Source organism: Arachis hypogaea, chromosome 18, assembly GCF_003086295.3.
Source record: "Arachis hypogaea cultivar Tifrunner chromosome 18, arahy.Tifrunner.gnm2.J5K5, whole genome shotgun sequence".
NCBI classification, from domain to species: Eukaryota; Viridiplantae; Streptophyta; class Magnoliopsida; order Fabales; family Fabaceae; genus Arachis; species Arachis hypogaea.
Window position 1 is genome coordinate 129,628,919 of NC_092053.1, and position 16,156 is coordinate 129,645,074.

The 16,156-nt window shown below is 29.8% G+C and overlaps 2 protein-coding genes across 3 annotated transcripts; both read right to left on the reverse strand.

The window, feature by feature from the left end:
- Positions 1–5,462: 5,462 nt before the first annotated feature.
- LOC112770549 (F-box/kelch-repeat protein At3g23880-like) lies at positions 5,463–6,752 on the reverse strand. The gene has a single exon (XM_025814890.2). It carries the CDS (start codon positions 6,750–6,752, stop codon positions 5,463–5,465), a length of 1,290 nt encoding a protein of 429 aa, XP_025670675.1.
- A 7,382-nt stretch (positions 6,753–14,134) lies between these two features.
- Positions 14,135–15,950, reverse strand: LOC112772544 (F-box/kelch-repeat protein At3g23880). 2 transcript variants are annotated; one of them, XM_025817512.2, is made up of 2 exons: positions 15,788–15,950; positions 14,135–15,699 (listed from the first exon to the last, which is right to left on the reverse strand). In XM_025817512.2, exon 2 carries the CDS (start codon positions 15,691–15,693, stop codon positions 14,398–14,400), a length of 1,296 nt encoding a protein of 431 aa, XP_025673297.1. In that variant the 5' UTR covers positions 15,694–15,699; positions 15,788–15,950; the 3' UTR covers positions 14,135–14,397. The 2 variants fall into 2 exon arrangements, with proteins under 2 accessions (XP_025673297.1, XP_025673296.1); XM_025817511.2 differs by having other exon boundaries at positions 14,135–15,702; positions 15,788–15,949.
- Between the last annotated feature and the right edge of the window lie 206 nt (positions 15,951–16,156).

Below are 16,156 nucleotides of genomic sequence, written 5' to 3' on the forward strand. Positions count from 1 at the left end.
TTCACTATAAAAAGTTATATATGCTAAAACATAATCTCATTTATTTTTATAAATTTTTCTTTCATTCTGTAATACTTTTTTTTCTATGATATATTATTTTTACTTTTTGATTTTTTTTATAAACTATTAAATATTATTATTTATTATTTTAATATATCTCTTCTATTTTTTATTTTATTCCCATTTATTTAAGTTTTTATCATTTTTTATTATAAATTTTATCATTTTTATCCCATACAAGTTAATTTACCACAACTCTTCACATATTAAGTCTTTTCAATATTTAAATTATATTTCTTACATAATTAATTTCTTTTCTAATTTAGGGAATTCAATGATAAAAAAACATAGATGAAAGCTATTGTGTATCTCCTTCGTTTTTTTAACTTATATCTTTTTTTGTACGGATCATGAGTAACTATATAAATAGTGCATAAAAAGTAAGTGGAAATTATATCCTATATTTTCTTAGTAAAATTTCTATTATCTAACTTGATGAAATAGGAACAAAATATTATAAATTACTTTGGAACAATAAATCTATCATCATTGTAGATAATTGTAAAATTTTGAAAAAAAAAAAAATAAGTATTCGATGGTTATTTTATTTACTCTAATATATTAATTTTTTTAGTCAAATATTACTTCAAATTTATGTTGACTAAAACATTTTAATATAAAATATATTTAAAAGGATACAACCATTTTTCATTAAAAGTTAGATAAATTCATATGCTTATTATAATAGCTAACGCTTTGGACTAAGGAAAAAAAATGGATTAAAGAATTAGGTAAACAAAAATTAGCATTTTGGAAGAGTTTGAAAGATGATGCACTTGAATATTGGATAAATTTTTATTATGTTTATTCCTATTATTTTATATTTCTCCATTTTTGGTTTGAGATTTTTCAATATTGTTTCTTTGTATCTTGGTATTTAAATAAAAATTGGTCTAATATATATTTGTTTTTTGGCTTAATAATTATTTTTTACAAAAAATAATACTAATTTAAATATAAGTTAATTTCAAATTAAAAATTTATGTTAATTATTATAAGTATTAATTTATTTAATTTAATTTATTTACACATTAATATGATTGATTGAAGATGAATGATAAATAAATTAAAAAATAATTAAAAAAATAAAATATTCGTAATTATTTTAAAATAGATAATGAAGTAAGTTTGAGGGTATCACTTTATTTAAATTGTTAATAACTATAAGAATAGAAAGTTAATAATTATGTTAAATGGCATTGAAATAAGTTTTATAATACTAAACATAATTTTTTATTGCGGATGGCGGCTCAGTAAGCCAAAATCCGCCATAATTTTATGACGAATGACGTTGCGAAAAATGATAGACTATAAAAAAATGCTTATATATGTACAACAAAATATGCAAAAAATTTAGTTTATATAAGCAATTTTTTAATCATAAGATATCCAATTAATGCAGAAAATATAATAGCAATTTAGCAGATAAACATAACATCAAATTCAAGTCATAACTCATCATAAGTTATAAGGAGGTCATAAAACATAAAAAATAGAACATAAACCATCTAAATTTAGAATCAGGAGCTTGTCTGGAAGTAGATATAGTAAACTGAAAGGAAAAAAATTAAAAGAAGAGAGGTTTATAACACTGATAAAGTGTATAAAAGGGAGAAAATAGGGAAAAGAGAAAAAAATAGGAGAAAAGAGAAGTTAAAACAGAATGTACGAACTAGAAAAAGAGGAAACTTTGGTTAACAGCGACAGCAAAGAGCGATTGTGATGATAAGTGGTGGCAACGATTAACAACGACGGATTAGAGAGAGAGAGAGAGAAATTTTTTACGGAAAGATGAGACAGCTTTTGAAGGAGGGAGTTTTTGAATAAAAGAGGCTGATTTTATGGCGTCCCGCCATGGCGCCACTGCTATTTCGTCCACCATAAAAATCATGTCACAACGACTACTACTGTATGGAGGTAAGGCCAAAATTCGCCACACAATAATATTATGGCGCCACCATAACCGCAATTTTAAAATATTAGTACTAAATTTATTCGGATTGTTAATATAGTCTTATAAATAGTAACTTTGTAAAAAGAAATTGTTAATAAAATTTTAATGTTCATATTTATGCTTATTTGATTCATGTATTTTGTTCTACTTTACACAAAAAATTAAGATTTTTAATTAATTATTTAAAAAAAATTGTGAAATGAGTTATATAGTATTTTAATTATATGTAATATTTTATATGTATATGTAATTGCCTCATAAATATATTAAAATTGAAATTTTAATCAATATTTTTTTAAATGCTAAAGATTATTACTAATTGTTTTTCTTAAATATTCAAAGAAAATGTATGAATGTTCAAGACAAAAGACAATAAGAATAATGTCTCATGCTACTTATACATATACTATCCTTATTCTAGCAACCTTCACAAATACAAAAATAGATTATCTCACTCTTTTTTTCAATTATTTTTTAAAGTGTGATATCTCATTATTATATATATTTTAAATGAGATTAATTAAAAAATGTCAAAAAAATATTAAATAATAAAATATTACAATTAATCAAACAATTAAAGAAAAAAATTAAAAAATCTATTTTTCATAAACATCAACAAGTTAATTATTATAATATTTAAAAAAGAATTTTGCAAAACTACTTTTTTAAAATAAAAAACATTAGATATGATTAAACTCTTAAAATAATTTGTATTATATTATTTTAATTATAAAAGTTAAAGATAAATAAAATTTTAATTTTTTATTTTAAAAATAATTAAATTTCTAACAAATAAAAAATATATATAAATCTCTAACCATTTAAAATAGCAGACCATCACATCCTACCTTCTTTTTCTTCTCAAAAAAGGGTGTAAATTGACATAAAAAAATAATGACGTGTCCATAACAGGACATATGTGGAAGAGTACCAAAAAGTATTACGTGTACATTAAAATTAATTATTAAAATAAAATATATGTTAAAAAATAAATAAATATTAAAAATAAATTAAATTATACATATATTTATACACAAATATATTAATAGTTAATTTTAGTGTAACATTTTTCAAAACTAAAAGGACATATATGGTCAAAGAAATTAAAGATAGGGGAAAGAAATTGGTCAAGGAACATTGAAAATGGATGTGCTGTGTGAAAAGAAGTTGAAGAAATTAAAGAAGAAAAAGAAGAATACACGTTACCATTTTCTCTTCCACATCAGTCCACACCGTTATGATTTTTATTTTTTAGAGTAGAATAGACGGAAGAACTTAATAATTTTGTATTTTAAATAGTCAGAGATTTATACATATTTTTTATTTGTCAAAGACTTAATTATCTTCGAAATAAAAAATAAAAAATTTATTTATCTTTTATTCTAAAATAATGGTTTTAGAAATATGAGATTTTTAGTTTTTCAATCCAAATTTTTTACATTTAACATTTTAACAATTGGCTTTATATAGGATGCTTATTAGTTAAATTCATTTAAAATTAAGAATATATAATCTATATTTACATACAAAATTTTATAATACATGTATTAGACAATAAATAAACATTTTGCTAATGGTTTTGGGAAGTATCTTAGTGTTTTGTTTGGGTATGATAGATTGACAAGAGCTACTAATAATAACAATATTGACAAGGTTAAGAGTTTGTTTGGTGAGTTTAGAAAAGATCTTTTTTTGAGTTATCTTTTTTTAAAAGATCTTATGGAAAAGTAAAAATAATTTTATGTTTGGGTATTTCATGCAAAAAGATCTTTTTATCTATCAATTATGTTTGGATATAACGATATAAAAATACTTTTTTGTTTATTTATTAGATGAAAAACATCTTTTTTTAAGAGAAAAAAATCTTTTAAAAAAAGATGTAAATTACAGCTTCTCAAAAAAAAAAATTTTTTTTTTGATTTTTCTAGTGCTTTTACTTTTACTATTAGAAATTTGCCAAACACGCTAAGTACATGTTTGGGCACCATTATTTTGTTAAAAAAAGATATTTTTTAATGAAAAAATATCCTTTTTTTTTAACGTGTTTGGCAAATTTCTAGTAGTAAAAGTAAAAGTACTAGTAAAATAAAAAAAAAGATCTTTTTTGAGAAGCTGTAATTTACATTTTTTTTAAAAGATCTTTTTTCCTTAAAAAAAAAAGATGTTTTTTATGTAATAAATAAACAAAAAAGTACTTTTATATTATTATACCTAAACATAATTGATTGATAAAAAGACCTTTTTACATGAGATATTCAAACATAAAATTACTTTTACTTCTCTATAAGATCTTTTAAAAAAAGATAAAAGATCTTTTTCTTAGAAACTCACCAAAACAAGCCCTAAAAAATAAAAAAAAAAGATCTTTTTTAATTGAAAAAAGATAAATTTTTATCAAAATAATGACACCCAAACAAGCCTTAAGACTTGTCTTATTTCTATCCTAGTTAATCAAATGCAAGTTGATCTTTTGCCATCAATAGTGAACGACAAGGTGGATACGCTTGAGAGGCAAATTGTGTGGAGTGCGCAAACGATTTCTCGAAGGCTTTCTCTAGTATTATGGAAAGTGCTAATTTTTTCGGAAAAATTCAGTGGCTTAATTGTACGAGACACAAAGTTAATAGCTCTCATCAGAAAATAGTTTAGCAAATTCTTCACCATCTTAAGAAACTGAGAATCCAACTTGGTTTAGCTTCTTTTTAGAATGATAAGTTCATTGAGCTATTAATCATTTGTACCTAAAGAGAACCTAATATTAAATCATCATTGCACCCGCATTATGATTTGATTTGCATTTAATCATCACTTTATTTTCGTGGATAAATAAATATCCGATTAAACCAAGTGAATAAGAACTGAACAACATTATTCAAGTGTAACAGTTGTTCCAGAAAGGCATTACACATTGCTTATATATTTACACATTGTCATAAACAAGAAAAACAGAATCACTAGTGATAGGGAACAGAGCATATATCATTCTACTGTTATGCTATTAACAACAAATATTTCTGACATTAATTAAATTACTTTATCGATCACCACAAGTAGTACATACAGTAAAGATAGTTTGGATTTGTTATTAGAAATCATCAAGGTGCAACTTTATACTAGTTTTTACCTATGATACTTAAGGAACTATTCTTTTTCCCCTTCAATTAACAAACTGAAACCATTAAATGATGGTGATTTCTGAAAATCCATCTTGGGCATCCCTATTTCTCCACAAAACAGTGGTATATTGATGTAAAATTATTATGATCGATGGTTTGCAAGGAGAAATAATGATACCAAGAGCAAATACAATTTCTCATCAGTGCACAAAGTGTTCAAAGAATTATTTGACTAGAAAAAGGAAAAAGATCAAACGAATTATCTTAAAGCAGTAAATTCCAATTGAAACATAAGCATAGTAGTAGTGCGAGAAAGGCTTCACCAAGTGAAACTAAGATTGGGTTTTGGGTTTGGGTTTGATGAAGCTCAGCAGCATTTTGGATGAATTGCTTTGAAGACCATTTGGTGAAACTAAGCTTTCATGGTAGACATAAGCCCTCCTAGAACCTGAATATCCAAAAAGATAAAGACAGTACTCCATGTCATTAGAGGAGCTGTCAATCACGGAAAAATCTATGCTGCCATCGATTAAGTTGCACAAAACTAATTTGAAGGATCGAGACATAACCAAAAGCACATCACTTTCTGGGATGTAGAGAGGTTGTAAAGCATAATACAGTTGCGGATGAAAGGAGATTGTTGTCAATATAATCCAAGATTTAGCTTCTCCGTATTCCTTCATCTGCCACACAATCCAACGTTGTGTTTTTCTATGTTCATAACAAATAGAAAGGCAGTCTCTCAAGACATATAAGCGGGTGAAGTGAGTCAAGTAAAAACCATCTGAATTCCTATCAGGCAAGGTAAAACGACCATAAGTCTCTATACCCAAGTCAAAATAAACAACCACGTCATAAACGCACCAATTAATAGTGCATGCTTTGCTACTACTTAAAAATACCCCTTTCATATTATCAGCCATAAAAGGATCGTAAGCTGTTCGGGCACAAAGTAGGTTAGATGGTGTATCATCAATTCTTCTCCAAGACGAAGTTAGTCCAAATGTATAAATTCTGGCACTAGATTCAACACCAGATGGCACTTTCTTCCTTATCGTTGCATAAAATTTATAGGTGTCACTGAGATGGTCGTAACCAAAGCCAGAAAAGCAGGGTTTACCGCTGATTTGCGGTGATTGGAATATGAATCCGGTACAGGGGTTCCACAAGATGGCATGCATGTGGTCATCAGCATCGCTATCAAAGAAGCATAACAATCCATCGCAAGAACCAACAATCCTGTAGCCTCCCCTACTGAAGCGAGCGACTTTAGTAGGTTCCGAAGGATTCTCCGACACTGACTGCTCGAAGAAAGATTCGATACCACCATAGCAACCGTCGTAAGTGCAATAAGCAATCCGTGGCGGAGTCAGGCGTAAGCATGAACGACGAAGGTGGTTGCGGGTGAAGTCAGGGGTTGAAATGAGGTTTCTCCATGACCTGCACACGCTCTTTAGGGAAGCAAGCGTCCTTGTCGGAAGCCTCAGCAAGATTTCCATTATCATCTCCTCCGAAAGGTCTGCCAGCTGCCGCGTTCTTGCCCTGGAGCAACTGACCAGTTCCAGCCCTCTCCACGCATTCCTCTTGGCATCATTATTCTCGATCTGCATGTGTTTGTCCATCTATTCCACCGTTCTGTTCTATTCTATTCTATTTATATTTAGGGTTTTCGTGTTTCAATATCATCATTAACATCTCCATGGATCTTTGGCCCGCCTTCATTCCAAGATCAAAATCACAAACGGCCTATCCAATTCAATCTAATCAAATCTAAACTAAAATAATTTGTTGATCAAAATTACAAGTTTTTATCAGGATGCTATATGTAACCAAGTTGGCCCAACACCAAAAAAACCCAATACCATTAAATAAAACGTGAAATACACGCGCTCAACACACACGAAATCGTTCTTGCCCAACGCTTCTTCTTCTTCACGTTCCTCCTTCTCCTCCTTTTTCGTGTTCTTTCTTCTTCATGTGTTTTCTCCTTATCGTCATTCTTTTGTTGTTGTTGCTGCGGTATTTTTTTGTCTTTTCTTCCTTCTCTCTCTGGTGAAGAAGTAGTAGAAGGTGAGGAAGAAGAGTTTTGAATAGTACAAAATGAACCGAACACAGTACTCATGGTGAACCGAACATAGTACTCATTGTGAACCAAACACAATACAATTGTATAGTATTGAGTGAACGAAATATAATCCATTATATAAAATCAAATTCAAACAGCTTTCTGCAAAATGAACCAAACACAGTACTCATGGTGAAACAATTGTATAGTATTGAGTGAATGAAACATAATCCATTATATAAAATCAAATTCAAATAACTCTACCTACAATTTACATATTTTCAATTCAATTCAATTCAGTACACCTCCGTCCATTTAATTCAATTCAAATAGCAATTGCATTCCATTCAATTCTATTCAAAATTGAATAATCCAAACTTTGTCAGTTTGATTCGTTTCAGAAGAATAATCCAAATCGCTCTCCTATTTACCAAAAAATTATGAACCCCTAAACACTGAACTTTAAACCCTAAATCCTAAACACTAAAACCAGAACCTTGAACACTGAACTCTGAACCCATAAACCCTAAATCCCTAAAACCCTAAAACCTAAACCCTAAACCCTAAACCCTAAACCATGAACCCGAACCCGAACCCTAAACCCTGAACCCAAACCCTGAACACTGAACTCTGAACCCTGAATGCTAAACCCTAAACCCTAAACCATGAACCCGAACCCGAACCCTAAACCCTGAACCCAAACCCTGAACACTGAACTCTGAACCCTGAATGCTAAACCCTAAACCCTAAACCCTGAACCCTAAACCCTAGACTCCTAAACCATAAATCCTCAACCATGAACACAGTGAACCGAAATTAATACACGGGGCGAACCGAAAGTTTGAAACACACTGAACCCCTGTATACTGAACCCTGAACCCATAAACCCTAAAACCCTAAACCCTGAAACCCTATCGTCATTCTTTTGTTGTTGTTGCTGCTGTATTTTTTTGTCTTTTCCTCCTTCTCTCTCTGGTGAAGAAGCAGTAGAAGGTGATGAAGAAGAGTTTTGAATAGTGCAGAATGAACCAAACACAGTACTCATGGTGAACCGAACACAATACAATTGTATAGTACTGAGTGAACGAAACATAATCCATTATATAAAATCAAATTCAAACAGCTTTTTGCAGAATGAACCGAACACAGTACTCATGGTAAAACAATTATATAGTACTGAGTGAATGAAACATAATCCATTATATAAAATCAAATTCAAATAACTCTGCCTACAATTTGCATATTATCAATTCAATTCAATTCAATTCAATACACCTCCATCCATTTAATTCAATTCAAATTAGCAATTGCATTCCATTCAATTTGATTCAAAATTGAATAATCCAAACTTTGTCAGTTTGATTCGTTTCAAAAGAGTAATCCAAATCGCTCTCCTGATTTGAAGTCGATTCATTTATTGTTTCGATTCAGAAGTGCAGATCAAAGAAAAAAATGAAGAAGAATAGGAAGAAGATAAATGCAACTAGATCGAAATAAGAAAACGAGAAGATGAACGCGACCAGAGGAGAACGACAAAGGCAATATAGATCAATAAGGAAGAACACGAACAGAAGGAGGTTTACGTTGCAGCAGAAGGTTTACGTTGAGTAAAACTTTAGGTTGCAGCACGTTATATGTAGCGCATATATGACAAACGAGTAAGGGGTGGAGGACGCGCGTGTGGAGGAAATTACTTGGTTAATAACCATGTAAAAAATACATGGATGCAGAACTTTTCTGAGTTTTTATATTCATGCAATACTAGGGAATAAGATCAAATCATTTATGTTTATATATCGAATTTTATCATACCAATATACTTAATAGACAATAAATATGTAATTACACAAACATTAAAAGTGGACAAATTTATTGGCAGAATTGATTTTGAAAATTTATTCTTGATTTAACTTTAGAGTTCTTGGAGATTATTATTTATTTATTTTAACTAAGTCAACTAATTTTTTAACGGTAATATTAGGGAGAAAAAAAATTAATAAATACTAAATATATAAAGCAAGTTATAACTATTTTGGGCTAATTTTCTTTAATTATTAAATATTTTTATTTTATAAAATAAAATTTATAATAAATCAGATGGTTTTACAATTTAACTTATTATAGTTTTATATTTTACATATTTAATTTACTTTTTCAATATCACCTAAAACAATATCAATTTTCTTTATCATGAAAAGAAAGCCTTAGCTTCTTACCATTTTATATTTGTAATGTTTTTTTTTTATTCTCTATTTTCACGAAACTAAATTGAGACTTAATTAGGTTGTCAACATTTGTAATTAATTATTAATGAAATTAGTTTTGAAATTTGAAACTAAAAGGATTTCAAATTTTAAATTATTAACAAATGTTTAGGGTTTGAAAATTGAAAAGTCATAAATACGCATTTTATTTGATGGAATCCACCTGTAATTAAAACGAATCAATCAATCCTATATTCTTAAGATTGGGTTTCTTCGATTAATAGTATATATAGCTGATGTGTTGTATGTTCTTAAATGTATTTTTTAATTTATTTTATTTGATTTATTTAAATATGTTAATTAATTATTTAATTTGATTAAGATAAATATTAAATTATTTAATATTTTTTAGACTACATTAATTATAACTAATAAATTACATTAATTATTTGATTTAATTAAAATAAATAAATTGATTATTTTTAATTTTCTATCATTTTTTGTCTTTTATCTTTTGATTAATAATTTTTAAAAGTGTTATAATAATTATTTATTTGATTTATTGAGATAAATATTAAAAATATAATATTTTTTTGACTAAATTAACTATAATTAATCAATTATATTAATTATTTAATTTGACTGAAATAAATAAATTATTTTATTTTAATTTGTATTAATTTTTTTCGTCTTATGTATTTTGATAATAGTTTTTAAAAGTGTTATAGTTTTTGCTTGACATATTTATAAGATGTTTTTATTTATTTAACTTATTATTTTATTGAGCCAAATAAGTATAATTAATTTATTATTTTAATTATTTAATAATTATTTTTAATTTATTATCATATTAATGCTTGAGTTGTTGTTTTCCAAAAGTTAGTCTTCATTTCATTCTCGATCTTAAATATTTTTATTTTAAATTTCATATTTTTATTCATTATTTCTATTTTTATTTTAATATCAAATCTAATATTTTTAGTACTTTTATTTTTATTATTAAAAATTTATCAAATACACTAAAAAAAGTTTTTAATATAAGTTAAATATATCCAAACAAACTCTAAAATAAATATAGAAAACAATTGTGTTTTGTTTATATCTATGTTTTTCCTTCTAAGGTAACTTCATATTATACTCACAGTAGGTCTTCTAAAGTGTATTGACTTTTTGAGTAAACTTATTAATAGTCAAAATTGAGATACTTGTGAAACTTACACATATCCATGATAGAGTATAAATCAAATTAATATATATTAAGAATCGCAATATAATAGTTTCAAACTGAGAAAACATTCAAAAAGTGTTACTTAAAAATTTGATAGAGTTGCCTTTTATCTATAATAACACTTTGAAACCTAAAGCAATGCTTTTGGGTCGTTGTCTTAAGTCAGAAATAACGCTTTTTTGTTTTAACTTTTAAAAGCAATGCTTTTGAAAGCTACTCTTTGGAAGCGTTGCCTTTTCTTAAAAACAGACAACGATTCAGCCGCTAGCCAAAAAATGTTGCCTCTTCTTTTGATTTTGCAACCCCATTAAAGGGTTGACTATAGTTTTGAATATGCAACACATTGAAGTGTTGCCTATTAGTTTAAGTCTTCAACCTGTTAAGCGTTGGCTATTCTTCGAAGAGGTAAATACCAAATTAGTACCCGAAAGATTTTGGCGCTAACAAAATGATACATGACTTTTGCTATTGATAAAATAGTCTCTAAAAGATTTTAAAATTTGACAAGCGTGTCCCCGAACTCACCGGAGCACAACCCTGACATGGCCAAACCAAAAACATGAAGAGGACATCAGAGAAGAATGAAAATGAATTGATAATAATAATTAACAAAAAGTAGCTAGCTAGTTAGCTTTAATTTCTTTGAATTTGCAGCCAATACTACTTGATTCCTCACTACCACTGCTTTTCAATTAAGCAGCACTTTCCTCCTCTCTACTCACAAATATATAATTCGAATTAATTAAACTTCTAATAAATTAACTAACTTCCATATATGAGATATGAGGAATTTATATCTAAACCTACATGTTGTTTGTTGTGTTGATGAATAGGCAAAGATACTTCCATTATAACTCGAATCCCTGCATACACAAAATAATACAAATAAAGAAAGACTAATTACATATTAAAAATAATTACAGGGATGCTGTTTATTATTATTATTAATTACTTTGAGATCTTGTAAGGATGAGTGACAAAACTCTCTTTAGGTGGTCCATATTCAATTAACTTAAATAGTCCGAGAAAGACTTTGTTATAGTAAAATTTCTTAGAAGGTGAAAAAATTAACTTACTATATAAGTGATTAAATATTATTGGGTCTAAAATCATGAAAATTGATACTAAATCATAGGTTACTAATATTATTACTGAATTGAAGATATCTTATAAGATTAAATAAGAGGGGAAACCTGAATCAGCTCCTGCCACTCTTCTTTTGTTGCAATGTTCATCACACACATGACAATGATTACATGCTTATTGCAACCAGATTGAGAGCGTTTTTCTTCATTCATCTTTTTTCCATCATTCATCTTTTTTCGAAGTTCACCATCAATAACACTTCTTCGATAATCTTCGGAGGAAAACACAGAGACATAAGATGCATGTGTTCAAAGATTGACAACTAAGCACTCAGAAACACAAAGAAAACAACAAAACAACAATATACAAAACCTAAATACAAAAAGTACGGGAAAGATAATGAAAATAGTTTGTCAATGGTGACAGTACATTTTTATTAAATATATTTATGAAAAGAGTTCTTACACACACCACTAACATAAACTGAGACATGTTTTTCAACCCCCTAATTAACTCTAATAATTTAGATCAGGTCTAAAAAAGCATAGGAAAATAAGTGAATAAATTGGATGAAGGAAAAGCATAAAAGTAAAACCTGCTTTTCGTAAAAACAGCCAAAAGAAATACTCATCCGGACCCTTTTATAGGAAGGAGAAGAACAACTAGTAGATATAACCACCATGCAAGAATAATTTCCCTCGCTCTTATGCTATTCAACAAAGCAATAATCTGAGAAGTCAAAACAAATAAATACATAAATAATCTTAGAAGTCAGAACAACTGCACTTTCTTAATCATTGATCATTGAATGAATAAATGTTAGGCCACACCTTAGAGGGAGTGGCATTCACCACGTTTGGACTCTACACAAAGACCTTACAACATACTAAATGCCAAAAATCAGCGCCACATTCCCTGAAAGCCAAACAAAACTTCATAGAAATAAAAAATCGTCGCCATACATAAATGTAAACGAGGAAAAATGATTTGAGGGAAGCAAATGGCTTTTCAACATTCAACTCACAAAAGCAAAGATCCCTACCGGATTTTTTTGTCAAGGTACATTTGAACCATGTGTTACAAAAGAATAATTGGCTCAAATCAGTAGTCCTTAGTTTTTAATAAAATGAAAAATCAAAACAACATGTTGCTTCCCATGCTTAAACTTCCATATGTTTATAGTCCAAACTTTAATCAAATCAAGTGCAATCTTGCCTTCTTTTATTGTTATTTTTATACAGCAACTCAGAATATAACTATAACATAAGTACCTACAACTTGAAATGCAGTATTTAAACAGACCATGATTGGCATTCACCTCTAATTAATGAGTATTGTTACCTTGGCATGTTTAGGACTACAGTCAATAGCCTCTGTATAATGCTTCAAAACCTCATGAGAATTTTGCAACTTGAAGATTCCATTTCTTACATGCCATTGTTTCCCAGGAATGAAAGTCATTAATTATTTTTGACACAAAGATCTTTCTCTAAACACTAAACAGCCATGCCATAAATTTTGTATAGATTACTTATGCTGAGTTTAAAAAGAATGAGGGTAGGGGTAATCACTATATTATACATTTATACTTAGGAAGAAATTGGACTGATAAAAAATGCTAATTACATCAACAACAAATATTCCTTCATTTTTTTTAATTCATTTTTCCTGTCTCAAACCAAATATATAAACAGTTTTATTTTTATTATTATAAAAAATATCAAACAAGTATAGAAGAAACTAAAGACAACTAATATGCGGACTTATTGAATGTTGGCCGGACATGAATGGAAATTGGAAAATAATAGACAAGTTTAAAAGGATGAAGACATAATACATCACTCTATTTCTTTCTTTTATTCCAAACGAACAATCTTGAATACAATCAATGATAAACAATTTAACATAATGTGGTATTTTTATTCTATAGCCTAAGAATCTTGAATGCATGAGCATAACATTACCAACTATGTATCAATGATTTTTACCAACTTGACCCAAGAGTTAGGGAACCAGCCAAAGCCAAGATCCAGAAGATCTCATCACCTGAATATTGAGCTGAATGTCATTGGGTAAATTGAATAAGACAGGACACATGATAATTCGGTTTTGTTTCTTTAATTGCATTCCATAAGTTTCCTTATAAATTGATTGAAACAATATTGCAGAAACACTATGCTGGTACAATAGCATATTCATATGGGCAGCCGAAATTAATGTGATAATAGTAGTATTTCAATTAAAATTTTAATGGTGCAGGAATTTGGTTCCAGAGAAATTTCAGATATACTTCTAGGGATGGTATCAGTTGAGAGAGAAAGCGTGACTACACACCAAAGGATAGCTATTGCATTCACTAGTGATGGGGAACATGCCATATATCATTCTACTGCTTTGCTATTATGTTCTTAGCAACAAATATTTCTGACAATAAATAAATTACTTTAACGATCACCACAAGTAGTACAATGAAGGTACTTTGAATTTTTTATGAAGAATCACCAAGGTGCCACTTTATACTAAGTTTAACCTACGGTATGATATGTATGCCTAATCATTACCAACGCAAGTTGGCACAGATAGATGGGGTCTGTGTTAAATTCTATTTGAAACATAAACACAGTACTTAGATAAATAATTTTGATAACATCAATAACAAAGTTGGTAATTCGAGAAAGGCTTCATCAAGAGACAATAGGATTCGGTTTGGGTTTGATGAAACGCAGCAGCATTTTGGATGAGTTGCTTTGAAGACCATTTGGTGAAACTAAGCTTTCATGGTAGATATAAGCCATCCAAGAACCTACACTTTGAGAAAGATAAGGATTGTTCTCCACGCCATAATCAATCACAGGAATGCGTACGCTGCCATCATTCAAGTAACACAAAACTATTCTGCAAGATTGAAAAACGGCCAAAAGCACATCAGTTTCCGAGATATAGAGAGGTACAAGGTCGTGGACGGAAATCATTGCCAATTTAGTCCAAGATTGAGCATCTCCATATTCTTTCATCTGCCACACAATCGAGTGTTGTGTTCTTAAATACCCATAACAAACAGAAAGGCAGTTTCTCAAAACACATAACTTTTTGCATAGTATCAAGAGATAATCACTTGAATCCGTATCAGGCAGGGTAAAATGAGCATAAGTCTCTTTACCCAAGTCAAAATAAAGAACCACATGATGATTAACAATCCAATTAATAGTGCATGCTCTACTACTACCAAAAAATACCCCATTCTCTGGCATACAAAAGTGGTTAGGTGGGATACCAAATAGGCCAAATGGGCTATCATCAATTCTTCTCCACGATGAAGTTGATCCAAATGTATAAATTCTAGTACTATATTCAACACCAGATGGCCCTTTCTTCCTTATAATTCCAAAAAGCTTGTAGCTGTCACTGAGATGATCATAACCAAAGCCAGAAGAGAAGGCTTGACCGCTGATTTGCGGTGATTGGAATGTGAATCCGGTACAGGGGTTCCACAAGATGCCATGCGTATTCTGGTAGTCATGCTCATCAAAAAAGCACAACAATCCATGGCAAGAACCAACGATTCTGTAGTAGTGTTGTCCACTGAAGTAATCGACTTTAGTAGGTCTAGAAGGTTTGTCTATTATTGACCGTACGGAGAGAACTCCAATACTGTCGTATCCGACACCACTGCATCTGAAAGGCGAACTGTTGTAACAAGCAATTCGTAGCAGAGTCAGGCTTGGATCGCGTAAGCATGAACGACGAAGGTGGTTGCGGATGAAGTCGGGGGATGAAATTAGGTTTCTCCATGAAGTGCAGACGCTCCTTAGGGAAACAAGCGTCCTTGCCGGAAGCCTCACCAAGATTTCCATGATCAACTCCTCCGGAAGGTCTGGCAGCGGCGGCGTTCTTGCGGTGGCCGTGTGACCACGGAGCAGTAACAGCCCTCTCGACGCATTCCTCTCCACGTCATTCGTAATTACGAGCAGTAACGTCATTGCTAGCTGCTGTTTCAGTTTGAATTTGTGTTGCTATCGTGTATTCTATTTATATGTAGGTTTTCAGGTTTCATGAATGAAACTAGTTTGATACCTGATTTAGCAGCGGTCTCTTCTCTCCGGCAACCTTCTAACGGTGTCGTACCTCTCTGTTTTGGCAGCAGCACGCGTCGCGTCTTAGAGGGCCATCGTCTTGTGAAGGAGCTCTGACCTCTGAGTCACGTTTATTGGGATTTGGGATTAAGAGGACCAAATCTTTTATTTGGTTGTTCTTCTTAATATTATAAAAAGATTTGATTTTTTTAAATAATTTTAATATTAAAAATCTTTTTTAATAATTAAATTTTTTTATCGATCTTTTAGAATACTTTTTTTTTAATTTATTGTTTTTTTTTCTTTTTTCTGGGTTTATTTCCGGATCGAATTGGGCTTTTCCGGCCCGATCCTTGCCCCAACAAATAGG

What these genes read in the sequence shown, in the direction of transcription:
- LOC112770549 (XM_025814890.2), bottom strand. Translation starts at nt 6,752, where the DNA reads ATGGACAAACACATGCAGATCGAGAATAATGATGCCAAGAGGAATGCG.
- LOC112772544 (XM_025817512.2), bottom strand. Translation starts at nt 15,693, where the DNA reads ATGACGTTACTGCTCGTAATTACGAATGACGTGGAGAGGAATGCGTCG.